Source organism: Chinchilla lanigera, unplaced genomic scaffold (genome assembly GCF_000276665.1).
Source record: "Chinchilla lanigera isolate Chin_1 unplaced genomic scaffold, ChiLan1.0 scaffold00117, whole genome shotgun sequence".
Lineage (NCBI taxonomy): Eukaryota > Metazoa > Chordata > Mammalia > Rodentia > Chinchillidae > Chinchilla > Chinchilla lanigera.
In genome coordinates, this window is record NW_004955518.1 from 660,080 (window position 1) to 685,161 (window position 25,082).

Consider the following 25,082-nt stretch of genomic DNA (forward strand, 5'->3'; position numbering starts at 1 on the left):
TTGATACAAAGATTGAACATCACAAAGCCCGGCACAAGATTGCTAATATGCACTTATCAGAAGCGTCAGCTATGTAGATCTAAAGTCATTCATCAGCATTTTGGGGGACACAACCACTGAAATAGTTAAGCATTCCCTTAGCTTGTACCATCCTTAAGATCATAGTTCACATTCTTATTCTCAGCAACTTAAACAGACTTTGTTAGACCCAAGTTTTGTGTGGCATTCCTCTGAGTCATGATCCTATTGAAGAAACTGAAGTGATCACAACTTCTTTTCAAAATGCCCTAAACTTCCAGGAAAGTATAGATTTCTGTTATCTATTCACATCACACACATAACATTTTTAAAATTTGCAAATATTTGAAAGTAACAAATATAAAAGAGAGATAACATAATACATGATCAAAATTACTTTGACGAAGTTGAATGAAAGAGTAAAATCAGTAAAAGTTAACAGAGTTAAAGTAACAAAATATCTATTTTACCATTGGATGAGGATGATAATTCCTCGATGTTTCTCTAGTAATGGGTTAGTTGATTGTAAATTTTATATGATTCAACATAGCTTATCCAGATGTGGATTCTAAGAGAACCAATACCTTATTAATATTATCCTGATCATGCCAAGAAAATAGGCTCTGGTGAGTCTGCTTTGCCACTCATGTGTGTAGAGCAGAGTGAAATTTCTTGACAGGCTAAGGCAGTCTCTAAAAGCACAATCAGACTCAGGAGTTTAGAAACATGGAAACTGGCTAATTAGCCTGACCCAAGAAACCTCAGCTTTTGTTGTGTCAGGTGCTGTCAGCTAGAGGCCTGGAGTAACAAGTGGCTCCTCCTATGTTGGGAATAAGAAGAGTTGGATATATGACATGAGGCAGAAGGAAGAGGCCACAACTGTGTAATGTGCACAGGAAAGGTGAAAGAAGAGAGTAAGTTGTGGTACAGGAAAGTGGGAGAAATGACCACAACAAGAAAAAGGAGCCTCAATCTTTTGCCACTTTTCCTCCATCGAGGTTGTATAGGTATGAGCAGTAACTTCAGTGTAAAGCTACCAGTATAGAGACAGCTTAGCACAGTGCTCAACAGGGCAAGTTCTGGGGCCAGTCTACCTGGGGTTAAATCATATGGACTCCTTCCAATAGTGACATGATTCAGAGTGTGTGTTTGGGCTATTTTCTCCAGTACTGGATATTGAATCTAGGGTCTCATCATGCTAGGCAAATGCTATATGACCAAGCTACACCCCCAGCTATGGTGTAGTTTTAAATCTCTTTTTGCTTCAGATTTTTCTATCATGACACTAATAGTATTTGGCTCACAAGGTTGATGTAAGCACTGAACAAGATCATCTACATAAAATTCTTATACATGTACTAGTAATGTAAGCTCTGTGCAAGGTAACTATGAACTGAACTCTACTCTTACTTTATCTCATTTAATACTCAAAATAACCCTTGTAATATATAGGATCTATTGAAATCACCTTCTTACAAAGGAAAAAGCTTAAAATTTGAAGGTTAAGAAATCTAAGAAAAGGTAAAATAATGTGGAACTAGCCTGCAAACTCAAGATTTCTAATTCAAATATATACAGGGTTTTACCATTTAACTTGATATTAAAGTACTATAAAGCCCAATTCACAAACATGGACACACTATCAGACCAGACATAGTACTATTACTTGGTTTCAGAAATGATGAAAATGATGATCTCAAAGTCTAATCTCCAATATCAGGACAAGTGGGTGGCTGGAACTTTGATAGTTATGCCAGCAGTCAGAGAACAGCATATTGGGCAGAAGATGAAGGGACAACTGTGAGAGGTGACATCGTGATGCGTTTCCAGGTCAAATGCACATGGAATCTCTTTCGCTTGTTTGTGGGTTTTTTTCTGGCTTTTGAGAGAGTGTAGTCCTATGTAGTTCAGGGTGGCCTTGAACTCATTCTGGAGCCAAGGCCTTCCTGAAATTCACTGCAATTCTCCTGCCTCAGTCTTCTGAGTGCTGGGATTATGGGCATGCACCACCACGTCCAGCTAGGGAGAGCTCTTTGGAATTGGATCAGTAGATCTACCTGCAATAAAACAAGAAAAGCCCTTTCTCATTTGAGAAAAATATAAAGCTGTGCTTCATTATGCTATTCCTCTTTGGGTTCTGTATTACATATTGAATAGCAAATAAAAGATCAAAGGACTAAATCAAAGAATACAAAAGCAGAATATTTGTCAAAAGAGGGGAAGAAACAAAATAAGCAACAGTCCTGCCATGGCTTGGATGTGGTTTGAGTGTGGTCCTCAGTGTGTTTCACGTGTTGAAATCTAGCCCCCTTGTTAGGTATTAAGAGGGTAGACTGTATGGTGTTAAGAGTGGGGCCTTCAGGAGGTGATCAAGATTAGCTAAAATCATTACAGTGGAACCTCCATGTTTGAATCCTGCTGACTATGAGAAAAGCGAGGCCACAAGAAATACACACACATGACCTCCCTGTCCCTTGCCATGTGATGCCTTCAGCCACTTTGGGATTCTGTTAGAAGGGTCCTCATCATATGTGGCTCCTGACCTTATGACCCTGAAATAAGCCTCTTTTCTTTAAAACTTACCTAACGTGTTATTAGCTATAGGAAACAGATGAAGCCAAGAGCTAATGGGAAATTCAACCACAAAATACCTTTCAATCCACTCCATCTGCCATTTGGGATGCAAGGGACTTTCCTTGGGTCATTAATAGTAAATCCAGGAAACATTTTAATAGAAGTTCTCTGAACCGATCTAATATTGTGTGGAATCTCCCAGCTACCTAACAGCGTGCCCAGTTGTGTTGTGTACTTAGCAAGGTGGGTGTGCTCCAAAGCCTGTTTATGTTAGTCTACTTCTTGTTTTAAGTACATGATTTAATGAAGTCTACATAAAATGATTACAAGAGTAGTTCCTACAAAAACCAAACTGAGTCATTAGGGAGAATTAACAAATGAGTCACTAAAGTATGTGCTGTCCAGTTAGATGTAGATAAGATAATTGCAAAAGAGGGAAAAATTTGAAAGCTGAAAGGACACTGTAACCCACTTTTTTCGCAAGTGTTCCCCAAGATCTGCCTTCATTTTATTCTTTTTTTTAAATAAAAGGAGGAAAATATTAACAGACAGACAACCATTCACAAAATAGCAAAAGAACAGTACAGACAATACAGACTTACAAACAAAGTGGTAGGAAATTAACAATGCTTCTTGGATTACATATTGATATCTTCAAAGTGGTTTCTCATGAAAACAAATAGAGACATGCAATAGTGATCAGTCAAGGACTCATTAACAGTTTCTTTCACCAAAGAAATAGAAGACAGTAGATCAACTATGTTAACTATCCTGTGTATACATACATACAAAATTTCTTTTTCGTTCTCTTCTCTTTTCTCACATCCCGTTGCCCTTTACCCTTGAGCATTTTCCTATTATTTTGCAATGTCTATCTACCTCTTTCAGGCTTTACACTAGTGAGACAATGTGGTGTTTGCACATGTATGTTTGATTTATTTCACTTATGCGTATGGTCTCTAGTTGTGACCATTTACCTATAAAAGGCTCGAGTATATCTTTCTTTATAGCTGAGAAATATTCCATTATATAAAAGCACCACAGTTTTCTTATTCAATACTCGATGGATGGACATATGGGTTGCTTCCATAATTTAACAATTACAAATTCTGCTGCTATGAACATAGGTGTACATATATCCCTGGATTTGATGTTTTTAGATCTTCTGGGAAAATATCCAGAAGAGGAATAGCTGGATTGAATGGGACCTCTAGTCCTAGTTTGCACAGGAATCTCTAAATTGATTTCCACAGTGCTTTCATCAGTCTGCATTCCCACCAGCAGTGAACAAGAGTTCCTATTTCTCCACAGCCTCGCCAGCATTTGTTATTGGCTGAATTCTTAATGCTAGCCATTCTTACTGGGGTAAGGTCGAACCTCAGTGTTGTTTTAATTTGCATTTCTCAAATGACTAATGATGTTGAACATTTTCTAATGTATTTATTTGCCATTTGTATTTCATTATCTGAGAAGTGTGTATTCATCTCAGCTGCCCATTTCTGGATTGGGTCTTTGAATTTGGGGGAGCTGATATTTTTTAATTCTTTATATGTTCTAGATAGAAGCCCTTTGTCTGAGGGACAGTCAGGTACAATTTTTTCCAAATTAGTGGGTTAACATTTTACTATGCTGGTGATTTTTTTAAATGTGCAGAAACATTTCAATAGGATGAGATACCAGTTGTTGACTCCTTGACGTGTTTCACGTGCAGTTTGGTTTTTGTTCATGAACTCTCTGCCTACCCCTATCTCTTTAAGATTTTTACCTACTTTGTCTTCCAATAGATTTAGTATTTCTGTTTTAATATCGAGATTTGTGAGTGATTTTGACTTGAGTTTGGTGCATGGTGATAGATGGGTCTATTTTCAGTCTTTGGCAGGTGGCAAGCCAATTTTTCCAGCACTATTTATTAAAGAGGCTATCATTCAGTGAGTTTGTTAGGCCCCTTTATCAAACATTAGGTGGCTGAGTCTGTTTTTGGTTGTCTCTGTTTCTTCCAGTCTGTTCCATTGATCCTCAGGTCTGTTTTTTAGCCAGTACCAGGTTGATTTTATGACAGTAGCTTTATAGTATAATTTCAGGTCAGGGATTGTGATTGCACCTGACTTGTCCTTGTTACCCAGGATTGCTTTTGCTATTCCGGGTCTCTTCTGGTTCCAGAATTTAAGGCATGTTTTCTCGAGATCTCTGAGGTATCCTCATGGTAGCTGAATGGGAATTGCATTGAATCTGTACAGCAGTTTTGGTAGTATGGCCATTTTCACAATGTTGGTTCTTCCTATCCATGAGCAAGGAATATTTTTCCATTTACTGAAATCTTCTTCGATCTCTTTTTTCAGACTACTGTAGTTTTCATTGAATAGATCTTTTACTTCTTTTGTTGTATTGATTCCTAAGTATTTCAATTTCTTGGATGTTATTGTGAAAGGTATGGTTTCCTTAATTTCTCTCTCACTGTGTTTGTTGTTTGTGTAAAAGGATGCTACCGATTTTTGGGTGTTGACTTTATATGCAGCTATACTGCTGAATTTGGTGATTAATTCAATGAGTCTTCTTGTGGAGTTCTTGGGGTCTTCCATGTAAAGTATCATATCATCTGCAAAGAGTGATAGTTTTACTTCTTCCTTTCCTATCCTTATTCCTTTTATTTCTCTCTCTTGTTTAATTGCTCTGGCTAGTGGTTGAAGAACTATATTGAAGAGGAGTGGTGGCAGCAGAGATACTTGTCTTGTTCCTGAACTTAAAGTAAAAGCTTTCAGATTTTGTCCATTTAGAATGATGCTGGCTGTTAGATTGTTATAGATGGCTTTGATCAGGTTAAGGTAAAGACCATCTATTCCTATTTTCTGTAGAGTTTTTATCATGAATGCATGTTGGACCTTGTCAAAAGCTTTTTCTGCATCTATTGAGAGGATTATGTGGTTATTGTCTTTTGCTCCATTGATGTGGTGTGTAACATTTGTAGATTTGCAAATATGAAGTCAACCCTACATTCCTGGAATGAATCCAACTTGGTCGTGATATGTGATTTTCTTGATGATTTGCTACATTCTGTTTGCTAGTATTTTATTGACTATCTTTGTATCTGTATTCATTAGGGAGATTGGTCTGCAGTTCTCTTTCTTGGTTGGGCCTTTCTCTGGTTTTTATATCAATATGATGTTTGCCTCCAGAAATGAGTTAGGGAGAATTGCTTCCTTTTCAATTTCATTGTAGAGTTTGAGGAGTGTTGAGAATCTTCTCTGAATTTCTTGTAAAATTCTGCTGTGAATCCATCAGGGCCTGGGCTTGTCTTTGTCAGTAGATTTTTAATCTCGCTTTCAATCTCATTAATTGATATTGGGTTGTTCAGGAATTTTACATCTTCTTGACTCAACCTTGGTAATTCATACATATCCGGGGATCTGACCATTTCCCTGAGTTTTCTACTCTATGGGAGTAAAAACATTCTCAAAGTAGGTATCAATGGTCTTCTGAATATCTGTGGAATCTATAGTAATTTCATCCTTTTCATTCCTTGTTGCACGAATCTGAGTTCTTTCTTTCCTTTTTTTGATAAGGTTTGCTAGGGATTTATCAATTTTATTTATTCTTTCAAAGAAAAAATCTTTGATTCATTTATTTCTTGGAGGATTTTCTTTGTCTCCATTGCATTAATTTCTGCCATAATCTTTATAATCTCCTGCCTTCTTTGGGCTTTGAGCTTAACTTGTTCTTTTTCTAAAAGTTTAATATGCAGCATTAGACTATGTATTTGTTCTCTTTCTGTTTTCCTTATGTGAATTCACCACTACAAATTTCGCTCTAAGGACTGCTTTCATTGCATCCCATAGATTCTGGTAAGTGGTATTTACATTTTCATTTGTTTGTAGGTATTTTTAAATTTCCTCTTTAATTTCTTCTGTGACCCATTGGTTGTTCAGGAGGTTGTTGTTTAATTTTGAAGTGTTTATGCAGTTTTTGGAGTTCCTTTTGTCATTAATTTCCACTTTCATTGCAGTGTAGTCAGATAATGTGCACGGGATAATTTCAATTCTTTTGCATTTCAGTAGGTATGCTGTATGGGCTAGGATGTGGTCTATTTTAGAGGAAGACCCATGTGCAGCTAAGAAACATGTGTATTCTGATGTTGTGTGATGGAACAGTCTGTAGACATCTACGAAGTCCATTTGTTCACAGCTTTGGTTCAGATCTGTTATTTGCTTGCTGATGTTTTGTCCAGTTGACCTATCTCTTTGTGTCAATGGGGTGTTCAGGTCCCCTGTTACAATAGTGTTATTAATTATATGGGTTTTCATGCCTGATGAGGGTTGTTTTATATAACTTGGAGCTCCAATATTTGGTGCATACATGTTTATGATTGTTATCTCATCCTCTTGCAGTTTTAGCCTGGCAAGGATGTAGTGACCTTCTTCATCTCTTTTGATTGTTGTTGGTTTGAAGTTTACATTGTCTGCAGACAGAATAGCTACCCCTGCTTTTTTCTGGGTTCCTGTTGCATGGAGGATTGTTTTCCATCCTTTGACTTTTAGTCTATGGATTTCCTTTTGAGTAAAATGTGTTTCCTGTATACAGCATATTGTTGGATTTTGTTTTTTAATCCACTCTGCTGGTCTTTTCTTTTAACTGGAGAATTGAGACCATTTACATTTATAGTTATAAATGATATGTGTTGATTTATCATTGTCATGTTATTTAGTTGTGCTGGTGTCCTACTTTTTCTACCTGTTTACTTGCTTGCACTTCTTGATGTTTCATTCCTTCTGTTGTTCTTGAAATTGCGGTCAGATTTTTCTCTGTCTAGAATATCTTTTAGTACTCTTTTTAATACTGGTTTGGCACTGATGGAGTTCTTCAATTGTTCCTTGTCATGGAAATATTTTATTTCTCATTTGAATTTGAGAGATAGTTTGGCAGGGTGCATCAGTCTTGGTTGGAAGCTGTTCTGTCTCAGGACCTGCAGTACTTTGCTCAATACTCTTCTCGATTGGATGGTTTGTGCTTAGAATTCTGCCATGATTCTGATGGGCTTTCCTTTATAAGTAATCTATATCTTTTCTCTAGCAGCTTTTAATATTTTGTTCTTTTGCTGGAGATCTGGGAACTTGACTATTATATGTCTGGGTGTAGTTTTTGGTTTTGGTTGGTTGTAGTTCTAAATGCCTCATTTACCTGTATATCAGGTTCTGTTTCCACGCTTGGGAAATTTTCTGCTATTATGTCTGCAAATATTCTTTTTATGTCAGTTGTGTTGCCTCGTGCTGTTTCATTGACTCCTATAAATCATATATTATTCCTCTTTTCCTCATCTTGCAGTTTTTGAATTGACTTTTCCTGGATCCTTGTTGATTTTACAAGATCCTTTCTTTCATGGTCACTAGCTGCCATGCTATCATCAAAGTCTGAGATTCTATCTTCAGCTTCATTCAAGTGGTTTTGACAGCTTTCAATGGCAGCTTTGTTTTCCTGGAAGTCTCTTTGAATCTAGTTCATGCATTCTTAGTCCTTTCTATATTTTTCATTTAATGTCTGTCCATTGCCTTTGTTCTTCTATTTTCTTATGTATTTTTCTTTCTATTTCTTATGCATTTCTTCTTCAGATATTTTGAGCAGTTCTTTCATCATTATTGTTATTTCATTTTTTTGCCTGAGAGATTATTTCTGATCTCATCTCTTCTATGGCCTTATGGAGTTATTTCTTTACTTCCATTGCAATCATTTCAGCTATTTCAGGCATGTGTTTACCAAGTTCTCCTATGTCAATGTCTTCTGGACTTGTTCTCATTCGACACAGTTCTGGATTGTGGTTTAGTCCTTCATTTTGTCATGTTTGATACCAGATGCAGAAAGCTCAGTTTCCCTCTTCAGAGACTGCACAGCAAAGGCAGTGTTTCCCTCGTTTTCCTGTTGATCAGTCTTGCCCCTCAGTGTCCACTGAGAAGCTCTACTTAGTCTGGGACTTTCCAGCAGTTGTTGATTTGTATCTAGTTATGCCCCATCTCAGACACGCGTATTGGTATCAGCTGATTGCAGACCGCCTGCTCCAGCATCCCCTTGCAATTCAGGGCACATGCACGGCCCAGACTCAGGTTGCACTGGTTTGACAATCCCCATCCAGTGGACCTATGTCGCCAGGCCGTTCAGGGTACAGTCAAATCCAGACACAAAATTCAGGGTTGACAGTTTGTGGACCACCTAATTCTGTGTGTCCAGTCAGTGCAGGACACATACAGAAACCACATGCGGGCTGGACTGAAAGCAATCACAGACCACCCTTGCTTGTGACCCCCCAGGGGATCTGGGAACAAGTAAAGGATGGACTTGAACTGCGGGACCAGCAGCTCTTGGAGCACTTGCTCACTCGGTGCAGGGCCCCCAGAGGGAGGACCCACTTGCACACCCTGGTAAGAGCAGTTCCCGAGGCTTCTGAGTGAGGAATTCCCATCTGCTGGGGTGCCCAGAGGGCAGAGACTCAGACTGTCATGGTGGCGAGGTCCTGGGTGGATGGTTCTGCCCCCAGGAAGTAGATGGGAAATACCTGGCTCTCTCCACGAGTTACAGCTGGGAACCGTGGCTGATCTGCCTTCATTTAAAGAAACAGAACTGGAATTCATAAACAGTACGATGAGTACAATGTGTCTTATGTTCACTGATGTGAGATCCCATCAGCTAAATGATCCCAATCTCCTCAGTGGGAGTCTTACTGACACCTAGGCTCTGAGGCCTTTTTTAGGAGGTCTGTGCAGCCCTGAGATACTTGGTCTTTTTGGTCTATACCTGATGTACCCTATGGTGTCCTTGACATGGAGAGAACTGAAGAGCCCTCCTTACACAGTGCCAAGTGCTCCTTGTAAGCACAATTATTTTATTGCCCACTACCAACAAATACTACTTGTAATTAAAAGGCTTTGACCCAACCTTAAAAGATTAGAAAATAGGTTTATACTTATATGTTTTAAATAAAGGTAATATTTTAAAGACATATAAGCATTTTTCATGATTTCTGTTCTAATTATCTTCCTGTGACTCATCAGTAACCTACTAGTCCTAATTTTTTATTAAAGGGCTTTCTCCTATATCTGATTACCTGAACACTTTTGCAAAACAGCAGTGTCACAGGGAGTACAAACATGACACAGTGAGTTGCTGAAGGAACTCATTTTAACCTGGAGAGGCAATAGCTCAGAAAGGTACAATGATTGATCCAATTTACAAGAGGTATTCTGTTGGAAAGGAATTATGTTTCTTGCGTGTGCCTTCACATGGAATATTCCAGAAGTAACTGTTAAACAAATTGAACAGAGTATAATAAAAACAACATGTATAATAGAAAGCATAAAAGCTTTAGTGCATAGAAACTTGAACATAAATCCTAACTCCAACTCTCCAACTTGTTAGATATATATATTTATGTATCTTCCTAAAGTTTCTATTTTTACCTCCATAAAACTATAATAATATTTATCTGAAACAGTTATAAAAACAAATAAAGTAGTCTATTTTACGTTCTTTAGCACAATTTCTGACATACTAGGCACACTATAATAAATTATAGTTTCTTCCTCATCATCGCTGTTCTATGAGATAAAACCAGGGAAAAAATGACAATTGTCTGTTTAAATGTGCTATAGCTTAGAGCTTTTATAGTTTAAGATGTGAATAGAACTATGAAATGATTTCAATATTAAATCCTTACTATATGGCAGATATTGCTGACACTGTTCCTTTCCTACAGAAATTTGGAGTCTTCCTTTTTCCCTATTGGTTGCTTCTGCCTGGTTTTAGACTCAATGTGGGCAGAAGTAAGACCATGCCATTTACAAGCCTCCACCTGCCTCTCCAGAAGCCACTGGCCTCTATCATACAAAAGCATATACTGGGTCTCATTAAAATGAAGAACAAAATTTACGTGTATGCATAAGGATAGCTGGGATAGGCATACTGTTGTCTGTGGTTTATTGAAAGGAACAGTCAATGCTTAAATTTTTCTTTTTTCTTGACCAGTTTTGCATGCTTGAATCTGGTAATCAAAATGACTGATCTGAAAACAACAATATGCAGCATAAGAACCATTGTTGAACCCCTACCATCTTGTATGGTGAAGCACTGCATCATTTCCATTTTTTTTATTATTAATTACTGTCTTTGATGTTTTATCATTTTTGCGTTCTTACATCTCATGAACTGAGCAACTTCATTGAAGATAATTGTATGTAATGTAGCAACCACTGTTAATTCCTATCATTTTTGTTTTGAGGTTATGTATCCTTTGTGTTGCTTTTGTGTTGTTTTGATTTTGTCTTCATTATTGTTTTGTCAGTTTTTTTAATCTTTAAAAAGAAAAAAGAATGAGATACACAGGGTACAATTTCCCTATCTGACCTACCAACGTACCAACAAAAGCAGGGCCACTGCAACTGGCTTCAGATCCATGAGAGAGAAATAAATATGTGTTGTTATTTGTCCTAGGATGGTTTTGTGACTGTTCAGCAGGAATAGCAATACACCTGCTGTCTTTAGTCACTTTTACATCACTGTCACCAAATACCTGGGAAAGTAAACTCGGAGGTAGAAGGGTTTATTTTGGCCTACAGTTTCAGAGGTGGTAGTCTGCCATCCGCCAGTGCATCACTTTTAGATTTCTGCCCATGACGAAGCAGAAGTCTCATGGCAGAAGGGCATGGTGGAAGGAAACTGCTCACTGGATGGCACCAGGAAACACAGAGGATTAGAGAATGCTGACAGGCTTCCTCCTTCTGCTGCTTTTATTCTGTTCAGGCCTCTAGTCTACAGGATGGTGCTGCCTACATTCAGGGTGGGTCTTGTCCCTCATTTGTTTTCCTGCATGGCAATCATTTCTATAAACATTCTCATAGACACACCCAGAGGTGCTTTTTACTAATTTCCAAGGCATTCTCAATCCAATATGTCAACCTTCAGGGTTATCCGTCATACCTGCCTATGAGATAATAGGTAAAGTTGACTGGGAGGCTTCCAGGAATTCAATTTCCTCTCTAGCAGGAGAAAGGTACATGAAGATAAACTCTCTGCTCAGTGCCCCATCTTCAGTTATAATGAAACAGTCAGCTCAATACTGTGAGGAAAAGGCCAAGGGAATCACAGACACCACCCCAAAAGCAGTGGACCAATGGCACCAACCATCTTTCTTCATTTCCTATGTGGTGACAAGAACAAGTCCTTACTGGTTTAAACTGTCATTCATTTGGCACCTCTTGTTATCAGCTTAATATATCCTGATACATGTCAATAATGAAACAGAACTGTATAAGTCCATGAGTGCTCCCCAAAATCCCATGTGCTGAGTGTGTGGTCAGCAGCCTGTGGTGCTGCTGGAGGTGACAGAACCTTTAGGAGGTAGAGCCTGGTAGAAGAAAGTGAGGCCCTGGAGAATGCACCTCTGAAGGGACTATTGGGCCCCTGGCCCTTTCCCTTCTCTTTCTCAGTGTACAAGGTGAAAACACCTCTTCTACTCCATGGTCCAGCCACAATGAACTGTGCTGGTACAGGCCCAAAACAGCAGGCCAAGCAGCCACAGACTGAAACCACGAGCCCAAATAAACCTTTCTTCCTTATGAGTCATTTATTTCAGGTTTTTTGTCAAGTAGTGGAAAGCTGACCAATATGAGCTAGCATACTTGACATTTCCCAGAATCATTTCTGTTTGTAAACAGATGTTATATGTTATATTTTATCTATGACTTCACAATGATGTTCAGGTAAGATTACAGAAAATTCATCAAAAACTTCAGTGTTTAGGGTAGTCCTCCAGGGAGCCATATTCCTCACTACCATGTGGATGTGTACAAACCTTCATTTCTTCCAGGGAATCCTTCATTTTCAAATTCACCTTCTCTCCACACTGCAATATCCCCTCCTTATCCCATCTGTGTAATGAAATCCCTGTGCAAAAGTTAGGAGGTAAGACAAGCACTTTCACTGGCTCCTCTTTTCAGAGCTAAATTTATACCAGTAAGAAAGAAGATAGGTGCTGGCATGAGATTGCTTGAGTTCTGTGAGAAAAAGACTGTGTCTTAGTTTGGGGAGCTATAACAAAACATCGTAGACTAGGTAGGTTAAAAATACTGACTTCTCATGGTTCTAGAGACCCAGAAGTCAGTCTAACATCAAAGTGCCAGTAGCTTTGGCTCATGGTAAGGGTCCTGCTGGCTCACTGACAGCCCCTTTCTGGTAGTGCTCACCTTTGGCAAAGAGAGAGGGAACTCTGGTCTCTCTTCCTTTCTGTAAGGACACTAATCCCATCATGGGAGCTCTACCCCCACAACCTTGTCTAAATCTATTTACCTCCCAGAGTTCCCTATCTCTAAGTACCTGTATGTAGGCTTTCAGCATCTGAATTTGAGGAGGATATTTGAGGAGGTCAGATAGGGAAGTTGTACCTTGTGTATCTAATTCTTTTTTTAAAAAGGTTTTAAAAACTGACAAAACAACAATGAAGACAAAATCAAAACAACACAAAAGCAACATTAAGTCCATAACATGTGGCTTATTTAACTTTTATTTGACTGCATTTTCTCACCAGTAGGTATCCACTTCACAGTATTGGTAGGAGACTTAGCTGAGTTGATATATGTAAAGTGCTTAGGATTGTGCGTAATAAACAAGTCATGCAAGAACTGATCAATCTTTTTATTTCTATCAAAGCTAAGAATGCAAGAACTTATGGAGAAAAAGATGGACAGCATCGGGAAGGGTCAGGACACTCTGGCTAACATACGGCTTTTGGAATAACAAATATAGGGTCAGAGTCTCAAGGCAATGCTTAAATACTCTGCATGGAATTCTCATCACTTGAAATTTTTTTTTCTAACATTTCTAGAAATGGGGAGAACACTCCTTCCTGAGGTTGTTTATCCCATCAGAAACTTGAACCCCTCTAGCTTCTACTTATTGACACTAATTTTCACTTCTTGGGAAATGGAGAATAACACTAAAATCTCTTAAATATATCAGCCCTTTGAATGTTCTTTGCAACATTTTCCCCCCACACAGGTCTATTTCAGGACTGACAGCTCTAACAGGTGTGCCAGGTCTGATTTGGCATCTCTATTTCAGCAACAGTGTCTTAACTTACCTGTACCTCTTGTGTGAACATAATGTTCCAGCACAAAGCGCACCAGATTCTGGTTTGTTTTACAAACTAGGCTTCTGTTGGTGCAGCTTACACACTCATAATTTGCTCTGGTGCCTTATTAACATCCCTTGTATTTACTGTGCCTGTAGTGCTGTTCTTGAACCCCACATAAAGAATTGCTTTTATTTTTGTTACATTTCATCCCATTATATATAGCCAGTCACTATAACCTGACAAAGTCTTTTATTACCCTAATTCTGTGACCCACTGTATTTTTCATTCCACATAGATCATATGAAATTTAATAATTTTGCCTGCCATGTTTTCATTCAAATCCTTGATAAAACTTGGAATAGATCAGGGTGTAACATCAGAAACTTGCTGTCATTGATCCATTGCTGAGCATCCTTTATTGTAAAATTTAAAGAAGCTTGAAATTGTACTTATCTATCCATTAGGATTTCGCAAGGCACACTGTCAAGTTCAGAAACAGCAGGTCTAGAATATCTAAAAGTCCCAGAACCCTAACCTTATCTATTGACAACAAGAACAACATTAAAAGGAAATGATACTCTTAGAATACACCTCTGCCAGTATTAACTTTTAAATGTTTGTAAAGTTATGTTAATAAATCACAGTTGAATAGTAGGTGGCATTTTTATCTACTGCACATTTTTAAAAATCAGAATATAGGTGGAGAGAGTTTTCATAGACAAGGACCAACAAACATTGATATCCTCTGTGAATTTGAACATACCTGGGTTAGGACTGACAGGCCTGGCCACTGGATGCCTCTTTGCAGGAAGACTTTCCAGGAGCTTTAGTAGAAGGTCAATGACTCAGCATAATAAGACTAATATCCTGTTCCAGAAATCTGACCATTAGTCCTGAAACTGAAGCTTCCTCTTATCTAACCAAACACCAATCCAGGTGGGAATAAAATGTACCTCAAGGATATAACAAGATGAGTACCTTTTCTCTTCAGGTATGGCTGAATAGCAGGGATAATTTTCCATTACAGTAGGGTGTGTGCTGCTTATATTTCTCTTTAGTTCCGGAGATGAAGTCCTGACTCTAACACTTAACAGCTATGCTACTGAATTTGTTTTTTGGAGAGGCATTGCTGGTCCCTAATGAAAAACATATTTTGTAAGTATTATAATTTTTTTGTCTTTTTGATACAGAGTCTCCCTATGCAGTTCAGGCTGGACTTGATCTCACTTTGTAGCCCAGGCTGGCCTCAAACTAGCAACGATCCTCTTGCCTCAACCTCCCAAGTACTGGGATTACAGGCGTGTGCCACCACACCCACCTTATAATTTTTTTATAACCTGGCTTCAAGTCTAGAATTTTCTGACAGCTCCCAGTGCAACTATTCTAGTTACTTTTGCTATAATATCTCTTTCTTCCTTTCAATTTTTTTGAGATTATAGAGTCAAAACTAAATTTCTAGACATATTCCTTCTTGAGGTGTATTTTATCTTAGATTTTTTCTTAACTTTCTGAAATCTGTTTTTCTGAACTCCCTAGCATGTAGGGAGCCATTTTCAGCTTTTCTTTTGCTGATAATCACTGCTTCTATGTCTAAAGTAATTTTGTCTCACTAAAAGTAGTTTACACTCCAAAAGAGCTCTTAGAATCCAAATAAATTTCCTTATTTTGAGGGCCAGTGATCTCTGTAGAGTTTATGTATGTGAAAACTTTTATTTTGACCTTTTGAAAAAGTAATTTTCCATGAAAAGATGAGAGAAAAAACCCAGATTAATCTGCTCTACCCCCCCCACACACACACACACACACAACACCGCCAAACAAGATTGAATGCAAGGGACTATGCAGCCCAACGAGAAAGCAGAGTGCAAAGAGGAATAGGTTAGACTCTGCGTAGAGTTGAGGCAACAGCTCTTTCTCCTATGGATTGCTCCCCATCCCAAAACTTTCCCTTTCTCATGCAATCCTAAGTGTCTTATTTATAGGCAATAAAGCTTTGATGTAAACAACTTTTTCTATTTTTCTCAAAATGTCAGTACATAGTGTTCTTTTAGATCCAGCAGACGTTTCCAACTACCACCTAGCCGTACTCCTAAAGACTGTGGGAACCTGTCCCAGGGTCCATTTTTCTTTCTGGATGGCACCAATAATGGTCAAGAACCCTCTTATCTCAGAGATATCTGAGTCTCAGAAGTTCTGGTTAATAAAGAATTTCTGCTGGTAGTTAACATTATAATCTCTATCATAATTATATTTGGGGTACAGGGTCTGTCATCTCAGTTTTGTATTTATCCTTCTATGTCCTTCTCTTGGCTACAATAGCAGGGTGACTGCACCATGTATATTTCAGAACCAGTTGGCACCAATGGGAGGAAGGAGACGGGAGCTTGGAGAAAAGGAGCCATTTTTTTTTCATGGCTCTTGTTTGCATCTCTGTGACGGTAGCATCAGTGTTAGCCACATCAGTGGCAGTAGCAGCTGGTACAGCAACATGATGACAGCAATAATAGCAAGAACACAGAAGCAAAGGTGTCTGGTAAGTCAGGTTCATGGGCTCTGGATAGAACTTCCTATCCTTCCTCTTTCTCTCTTTCTCTCTTTCTCTCTTTCTCTCTTTCTCTCTCTCTCTCTCTCTCTCTCTCTCTCTCTCTCTCTCTCTCTCTCTTTCATCACTATGTATGATAGTACTTTAGCATACTAGCCCATCCTTGGATAACCTAATATTCATTTTACTCATTTAGCCAATTCCAAAATTCCTAAAAGAGATTTCATATAACAAATGACATCTTTATCAAATACCTAGATTTATCACAATTTTCCTGATTGGGCAGAAGTACATCAATCAATATGGTATGCCCTAGAAAGGATCATATCCTGGAAAAACATTCAAGGAACACTCAGTTGACAATGTCAACTTTGCACACAACTGTCAATTTACTTCTTGGTAGAGAACCACCAACCCTTCAGATCCATTGGGTTTGTGGGATTACTGGTATTTGTAAATTCTTGCTGTTTTTCCCCAGAAGATCTGCATTCAAATTATTGACAAAAACTGTAAATCTTTTGTGTTGGTTAAGCTTTTTCTTCTTTAAGCATCTAATTCACAATTCTTACCACTGTAATTTTTCTTTCCCTCAGCTTTCTTTAAATTTTGACTTTGTGGTTTTTCTTCAGGTATTTTTGCTCCCATTTTTTCCCTAGGAACTCTTCCTCTTTGCAGATAACTGACATTCAGAAGGAAGATTCTTGAGAAAGGAAGGAAGTCTGTAATAATAATTATCAAAAAAAGAAGAAATGAAGTCAATGTGAACATCTTGTGCCACAGATTCATTATCTTCCTATACAGTTTCTAATCAAAATCAAATGTGGAGAACATTATATCCCCATCTCCAAAGTGAAAAAGGAACTGGAACTATGAGATAATTCTATAGGTGACTACAGTCAAATTTATGTGCATACCTCTAAACTTTGGAATTATTCCTTCATCATTCAGAGCAATGAGAATGGATGTTACTGACCTTAAATTTGGGAAATACTCATGTTGCAATGATGAATTTATTGACCTTTGACCTTAGGTATCCGTCTCTCTGCTTTTTCATCCCCTGTGTCTGTACATAGTACAGATATAATAAATTTAGAAGTTAACCTTTGATTAGACACAAAATTGGAAGAAAAAATATGAAATCATGCAGCTGAATGTCACCCAGAAGCAGGAAGAGGCATGCAGCCAAGTTTTTCACCTCTATTTCATCGCATGATGTTGCTTGGATATCAGTTTATCAATAGACTGAATTTCCACCACAACTTTATGGACAGATAGCTTTGCAAGAAAACCACACTGTGTGTGAATACTAGCTTTTAAAAAGGGTAGAATAACAACACCCCAGGTAAGTTCTTTTTAAGCAAATCTGTTTTTCTTTTTGTTTGTTTCAGGTTTATTATTTTGTAGAATTTTCTTCTTTAATTCTCCAAGCATTTTAATCACACTTTCTCAGGTATAAAATATTTGAATAGATATGATGAATTTCCTCAGGAAGAAACAAAGAGAAACACACATGAACTATTAACACAAGGAAGATCATCAGTCATTTCTTTACACAATTTTAGGATATAAGAAACATTTCCAGCTTTGAAAAATATTCATTCTCTGCTCTACAGATGTGGAAAATTGGAGGAAGTATATTGAGATAATGTGAATGCATAGGTTTCAATCACAGAGAATATGGAAAGACCTTACCTTGATTGGTATGGCTTCTAGAGCACCCATTAAAGAAAAGAGGTAATAAATGAAACAGTTCAATGCATAAGTTTATGTCATGGAAACAGGAAGCACAGAGATGATGACTGATGCTTCTCTAATGAATTTCTCTTCTGGGAGTTCTGAGCGTTAGATCTGTGAACTCAGAACTAACCAGAAACTTCACACATATTAAAATACTTTTAAAATATATGTAATGTGTGTGTGCCTGTGTTCGCACACATGAACATTTATTAGGGAGGCTGAAGTGAGAAGAAACTGGCATGAAGTAAAACATCTTAAGTCCATGATCTCAGTTAATTAAATAGCCAGTGATGCTGACACTGTAAACACTACTCTGAAGATGAGAGGACTGAGCCTTACAGAAGGGAGGAGGCTCTCACCTGTCCAGTTTAAAAGGCCATAGGACTTCTTTTATATGTTCTCTCCTTCAGTGTGCCTCTGGCTCAGGTATTGATAGTAGTCTGATATGTCCAGAGGCTCTCCTTCTACACTTGAATTGCTGCATTCTTACTTCCTAATATTCTGTAATCTGTACTGCTGGTAAGGGCAAAGGAATGAGCAGAGGGGAAAATACTAAGGGTTTCCAAGACTTCGCCATGGCAACCATATTCCAATGTCTGCTCTTCCCAGCGTGTTAAATTTCTATTATATCACATGGGAAGGAGACATACTCATAGCAAGTGTAATTCCTTCACTCTGTATCTCAGTCAGGAAAGAAAGATGACTATATTTAATAGTTTATTCTAAATAGCATTTTTTTTTCCTACATAACATAGAACCTTAACTTTGAAGATTTATCTTGTATAATAGAAATTCCCATTGTACTTTGAAGGTTTGCACCTGAAATTCATTTGCAGTCTTCATATTGCCCTATTCTCAACCATTTGAAAGGTTTAATTAGTTGTGGAATCCATTTTCTTTTTCAAATATATTATTCTTTAGAATATCTAAATCAGAAATTGTAAGATTGATATGATTTCCCAAGCTGTGAGATGCTTGGTTTTATTTTGCATATATCTTCAATATCAAACTTAAGGTCTCTAGACCTCAAAAGCAACCTGTCTGACACATTTCAGTCTCCCACAAAATTTCTAACTAATAAAATTTTGTGTGTGTGTGTGTGTGCGCGTGCATGTGTGTGGAATCTTTACTTTCCACTTGTTTTTTGTATTTCATGTTATTGGCTAGGTTTGAAAAATTCATCATTGCTTCAAATTTTGTTCACCTAGGGAAAACATATTTTACCTTGATTTGTCTAGATGTTGAATCCACTATCAGTTACCCTCTCTGTAAAATAAGCACAACAAATTATCCATCTCATAGGATTATGATAACTTAAGAAATGCTCTAACCAAAATGCTTAGAACAACATAAAATTAAGCACTTAATTACAGTAGGTATAACATAGCAATTGAAGTCTTCCTGCTCCTCCCTACCTCTATGACAGCAGCCTTCTGAATGATCTTTGTACCAGTCATCTATATTCTCTCAAGCCCATTGTGCACAGCAAGGCCAATGTGATCTTTTAAAATGAAAACCCTGGCCAGTGTAAAGTATGGCATTTTGACAAAGGAGTGGGGAGGTGCCTTGTGCGCTGTAGGGTGCTGAGCAGCCTCTCTGGCTTCTACTCACCGGTGGGAGTAGCATCTCTCTCCCCTCACACCAACTGGGACAGTCAAAAATTTCTCTAAATGTCTACTAGGAGTCAAAATTATCCCTGTTAAGACTCTCTGCCTTGTGTACAGAATTTTAGCAGCTCCTCAAGTAGAAGTTAATCTTTAAACTCAGCATAAAAGGTTCCCATTTTCTTCTGCCTAATTTTATAGCCTTTTTGAAATCAGATTCTATGCTTCCTTTAAACTAAAAAAAAAAAAAAAAAAAAAAAAAAAGTCCCGTTTTCTAATTCTTACATATTCAGATACTTCATGCCCAATAGGAGAATTTGTGACAAGTTTACCTTCTGTATGTAACTAGCTTATATTTTTTATTCCAGTCCAGTATTTCTTAAATTTTAGTGAATATGTATGAGAATCATCTGGAGAGTGTAAAAACAGTACTGGACCCCAACTGCTAGCCCAGCAGCACATGGGGACCTGAGGATTTGGTGTGTGTGGGCAGATGCTGCTTGGGATGAAACCCAGGGTTTGGTATACCCTAGGCAGATCTCTGCCACTGAGCTGTATCTCCAGCCCCAAGAAGTTACATTTCTAACAGATGCCCTGGTATTGCCCACCCCATCTCACAAGCTGTATTTTAGCCCTTCAGGGACTCTCCTTTACTCTTAAAACTCAGATGTAGGCTCATCTCACTTAGGAAGCCTGCCTTGACTATTATAGGCAGTTCATTCTGTTTTCAGAGTAGCTGCTTACAAGTAAAGTAGATTTCTTACCACACTACCCATCTATTCATCTGTTTCCCTTGCTCACTGGAAATTTCCATTGCAAGTTTCACTCATGCTGAGGCCTGGGATACTTCAGGCTCTATGTAGATTCTCACAACCTACTTTCCTCAGTAAGGATCAACAAAATCTAAGGTCTTAGAAAACCTTAGATCTCCTTCGTTCAATCCAAAACCATGACCTACTTACCAAGAACAATTTTCTTACCCATTTTTATCCTCAAACAGACTAGCAGAACATTGTTTAAGAAAATTAAGGAGGGCAGTGACCTCATTATTCTATTCCAATTGCTGTATATTAAAATGTATATGCTTAGAAAGACAGGAATCTTTTTCCTGTGAAAGTTAGCTTTGAAAACATCACACTTTTAATCCTGTAGAGACTCATCAAAATTACCTGCTCTGCTCTGGCAGGACCTCAGCCCAGGCCAAGTGTTACTTTTATAGCATCATGAGGATTTTCACTTCTAGGCCCCAGTGGGAGGCTCTGCATGCCCACCATATTCACAGCCTTCAGAAACAGCAGCGGCTGGGTAAGTTTAACAGCCGGAATGGAGCCCGGCACCTCAAGAAGAAACTTGTGTGCTGCAGCCAGAAGTCACATTTTCAGATAAATACTTCAAGTGGAATGGTCCCTACCAATTTATTTTATCAACATGGTTGGCTAGCCACGTTTAAAAATGATTACCTCTGGAGGTAAGCACTCAGAAGCCCCGGGGACTGCTCTCACTGGGGTGTGCGTGCCGCCCCTCCCTGCACATGCCCTTTGCCAAGTAAGTGAGTGCTCCAAGAGCTGCTGGTCCCGTGGTTCAGGTCCCTGCTTTACTCCCACCACCACAGATCCCAGCAGAAACTCACAGAGAGAGCCAGGTATTTCCCATTGACTTCTGGGGGCAGAGCAGGCGACCCAGGACCCCACTGACATTACAGTATGAGTTTCTGCCCTCCGTGCACTCACCACAGACAGGAAGTCCTCACTCAGAAGCCCCGTGGACTGCTGTCATTGGGGTTCACATGTGAGCCATCTCTGCAGGAGCCCTGTGCCGAGTGAGTGAGTGTTTCAAGAGCTTCTGGGCCTATGGTTCAAGTCCGTGCTTTACTTGCACCCAGACACCCTAGGGGGTCGCAAACACAGACAGTCTGTGATTGCTGTCCGTCTGGCCTCCATTTTGTTCCTGTATGTGTCCTGAAGTGACTGGAGACACAGAAACAGGTGGTCCACAAACTCAAGACCCTGCAGATCATGTATGGGTTTTGCCTGTACCCTGAAATGCCTGAGATCAAAAGACTACTAGACTGGAATTGTCACACCAGTACAGCCCGAGTCTGGGCCATGCACGTGCCCTGAACTGCAGGGGACGATGGATCAGATGGTCGGCAATCAGCTGACACCAATGCCCACGTCTGAGACTGAGGATAACTAGACACAAATCAAAAACTTCCAAAAAACCAGAGACTAAGTAGTGCTTCTCAGGTGTCACTGAGGGGCAAACCTGACCAACAGGAGAACTGAAGACACTAGTGGCCTTTGCTGTGCAGCCACTAAAGAGGGAAACTGACCTTTCTACATCCAGTAGAAAACATGACAAAGTGAAGGACTAAAACACAATCCCAGAACTTCTCCCCAATCAGAACAAGTCCAGGAGAAAGCAACATAGGAGAATGTGGTAATCACATGCCTGAAATAGCTGAAATGATTGCAATGGAAGTAAAGAAACAACTCCATAAGGCCATAAAAGAGATGAGATCAGAAATAATCTCTCAGGCAAAAATTGAAATGACAATAATAATGAAAGATCTGCTAAAAAATTCTGGAGAAGAAACATATAAGAAAATACAAGAACAAAGGCAAAGAACAAAAGTGTTAAATGAAAAATATGGAAAGGACTTAGAATGCATGAACCAGATTCAAAGAGACTTCAGGAAAACAAAGCTGCCATTGAAAGCTGACAAAACCACTTTAATGAACCTGAAGATAGAATCTCAGACTTTGAAGACAGCATGGCAGCTAGCCACCATGAAAGAAAGGATCTTGTAAAATCAACAAGGATCGAAGAAACATCAATTCAACAGCTGCAAGATGAGCAAAGAGGAATAATGTACGACTTATAGGAGTCAATGAAATAGCATGAGGCAACACAAATGACATAAAAAGAATATTTGCAGAAATCATAGCAGAAAATTTCCCAAGCATGGAAACAGAACCTGATTTTCAGGTAAATGAGGCATATAGAACTCCAAACAACCACAACCAAAATAAAACTACACCCAGATATATAACAGTCAAATTCCCAGATCTCCAGCAAAAGAACAGAACATTAAAAGCTGCTAGAGGGGCTGGGGATTTAGCTCAGCAGCAAAGCACCTGCCTGGCAAGCGCAAGGTTGTGAGTTCGGTTCCTGGTACCAGAGGGGAAAAAAAAAAAAAAACCTGCTAGAGAAAACAAACAGATTACCTATAAGAGAAAGCCCATCAGAATCGCGGCAGATTTCTCAGCACAAACCATCCAATCAAGAAGAGCTTGGAGGGGCTGGGGATTTAGCTCAGCAGCAAAAGCGCCTGCCTGGCATGCGCAAGGTCGTGAGTTCGGTTCCTGGTACTGGAGGAAAAAAAAAAAACAAAAAAAAAAGAGCTTGGAGCGAAGTATTACAAGTTCTAAGACAGAACAGCTTCCAACCAAGACTGATGTACCCTCCAAACTATCCCTCAAATTCAACAGAGAAATAAAATATTTTCACGACAAAGAACAATTGAAGAACTTCATGAGCGCCTAGCCAACATTACAAAGGCTACTAAAAGATATCCTAGACAGAGAAAAATATGACTGCAATTTCAAGAACAACAGTAGGATTGAAATGGCAAGAAGAGCAAGAAAGTAAACAGGTAGAAGAAGCAGGACACCAACACAAGTAAATAACGTGAAAATGATAAGTTAACACATATCATTTATAACTATAAATGTAAATGGCCTCAATTCTCCAGTCAAAAGAAAAGACCAGCAGAGTAGATTAAAAAGCAAAATCCAACAATATGCTGTATACAGGAAACACATTTTACTAAAAAGGAAATTCACAGACTAAAAGTCAAAGGATGGAAAACAATCCTCCATGCAACAGGAACCCAGAAAAAAGCAGGTGTAGCAATTCTGTTTGCAGACAATGTAAACTTCAAACCAACAACAATCGAAAGAGATAAAGGTCACTACATCCTTGTCAGGGGAAAACTGCAAGAAGATGAGATAACAATCATAAACATGTATGCACCAAATATCAGAGGTCCAAATTATATAAAACAACCCTTATCAGGCGTGAAAACCCATATAATTCATAACACTATTGTAACAGGGGACCTGAACACCCCATTGACACAAAGAGATAGGTCAACTGGACAAAACATCAGCAAGGAAATAATAGATCTGAATCAAAGCTGTGAAGAAATGGACTTAGGAGATGTATACAGAATGTTCCATCCCACAACATCAGACTACACATTTTTCTCAGCTGCACATGGGTCTTCCTCTAAAATAGACCACATCCTACCCCATAGAGCATACCTACCTAAATGCAAAAGAATTGAAATTATCCCGTGCATATTATCTGACCACAGTGCAAGGAAACTGGAAATTAATGACAAAAGGAACTCCAAAAACTCCATAAACACTTCAAAATTAAATAACAACCTCCTGAACAACCAATGGGTCACAGAAGAAGTTAAACAGAAAATTAAAACATACCTACAAACACATGAAAATGTGAACACAACTTACCAGAATCTATGGGATGCAATGAAAGCAATCCTCAGAGGGAAATTTAGAGTGGTGAATGCACATAAGGAAAACAGAAAGCGAACAAATAAGTAGCCTAATGCTGCATTTTAAACTTTTAGAAAAAGAACAAGTAGGCCCAAAGCCCAAAGAAGGGTGGAGATTATAAAGATTATGGAAGAAATTAATACAATTGAGACAAAGAAAATCCTCCAAAAAATAAATGAATCAAAGAGCTGGTTCTTTGAAAGTGTAAAGAAAATTGATAAACCCCTAGCAAACTTTATCAAAAAAAGGAAGGAAAGAACTCAGGTTCATGCAATAAGGAATGAAAAGGATGAAATTACTACAGCTTCCACAGAAATTCAGAAGATCATTAATACCTACTTTGAAAATGTTTACTCCGAAAGGATAGAAAACTCAGAAGAAATGGTCAGATTCCTAGATATGTATGAATTACTAACGTTGAGTCCAGGAAATGTAAAATTTGTGAACAACCCAATATCAATTAATGAGATTGAAACATGGTTGAAAACCTACTGACAAAGACAAGCCCCGGCCCTGATGGATTCACAGCAGAATTTTACAGGAAATTCAGAGAAGATTTAATACCAACGCTCCTCAAACTCTACAATGAAATTGAAAAGGAAGAAATTCTCCCTAACGCATTTCTGGAGGCAAGGATCATACTGATACCAAAACCAGAGAAAGACCTTACCGAGAAAGACAACTGCATACCAATCTTCTTAATGAATACAGATGCAAAGGTACTCAATAAGATATTAGCAAATAGAATCCAGCAAATCATGAAGAAAATCATACATCATGACCAAGTTGGATTCATTCCAGGAATGCAGGGTTGGTTCAGTATTCAAAAATCTATAAATGTTATACGCCATATCAATGGAGCAAAACACAAAAATCACATGATCATCTCAATAGATGCAGAAAAAGCTTTCGACAAG

At 38.5% G+C, this 25,082-nt stretch overlaps 1 protein-coding gene across 1 annotated transcript in view; it reads left to right on the forward strand.

The window, feature by feature from the left end:
- Nucleotides 1-16,061: 16,061 nt before the first annotated feature.
- Nucleotides 16,062-25,082, forward strand: part of Fam216b (family with sequence similarity 216, member B) — a 19,176-nt gene continuing 10,155 nt past the window's right edge. The window contains 4 exon segments of the mRNA XM_005415322.1: nucleotides 16,062-16,232; nucleotides 17,914-17,975; nucleotides 19,375-19,424; nucleotides 20,777-20,885. Of these exon segments, the coding sequence (XP_005415379.1) occupies nucleotides 16,062-16,232; nucleotides 17,914-17,975; nucleotides 19,375-19,424; nucleotides 20,777-20,885 (392 nt within the window).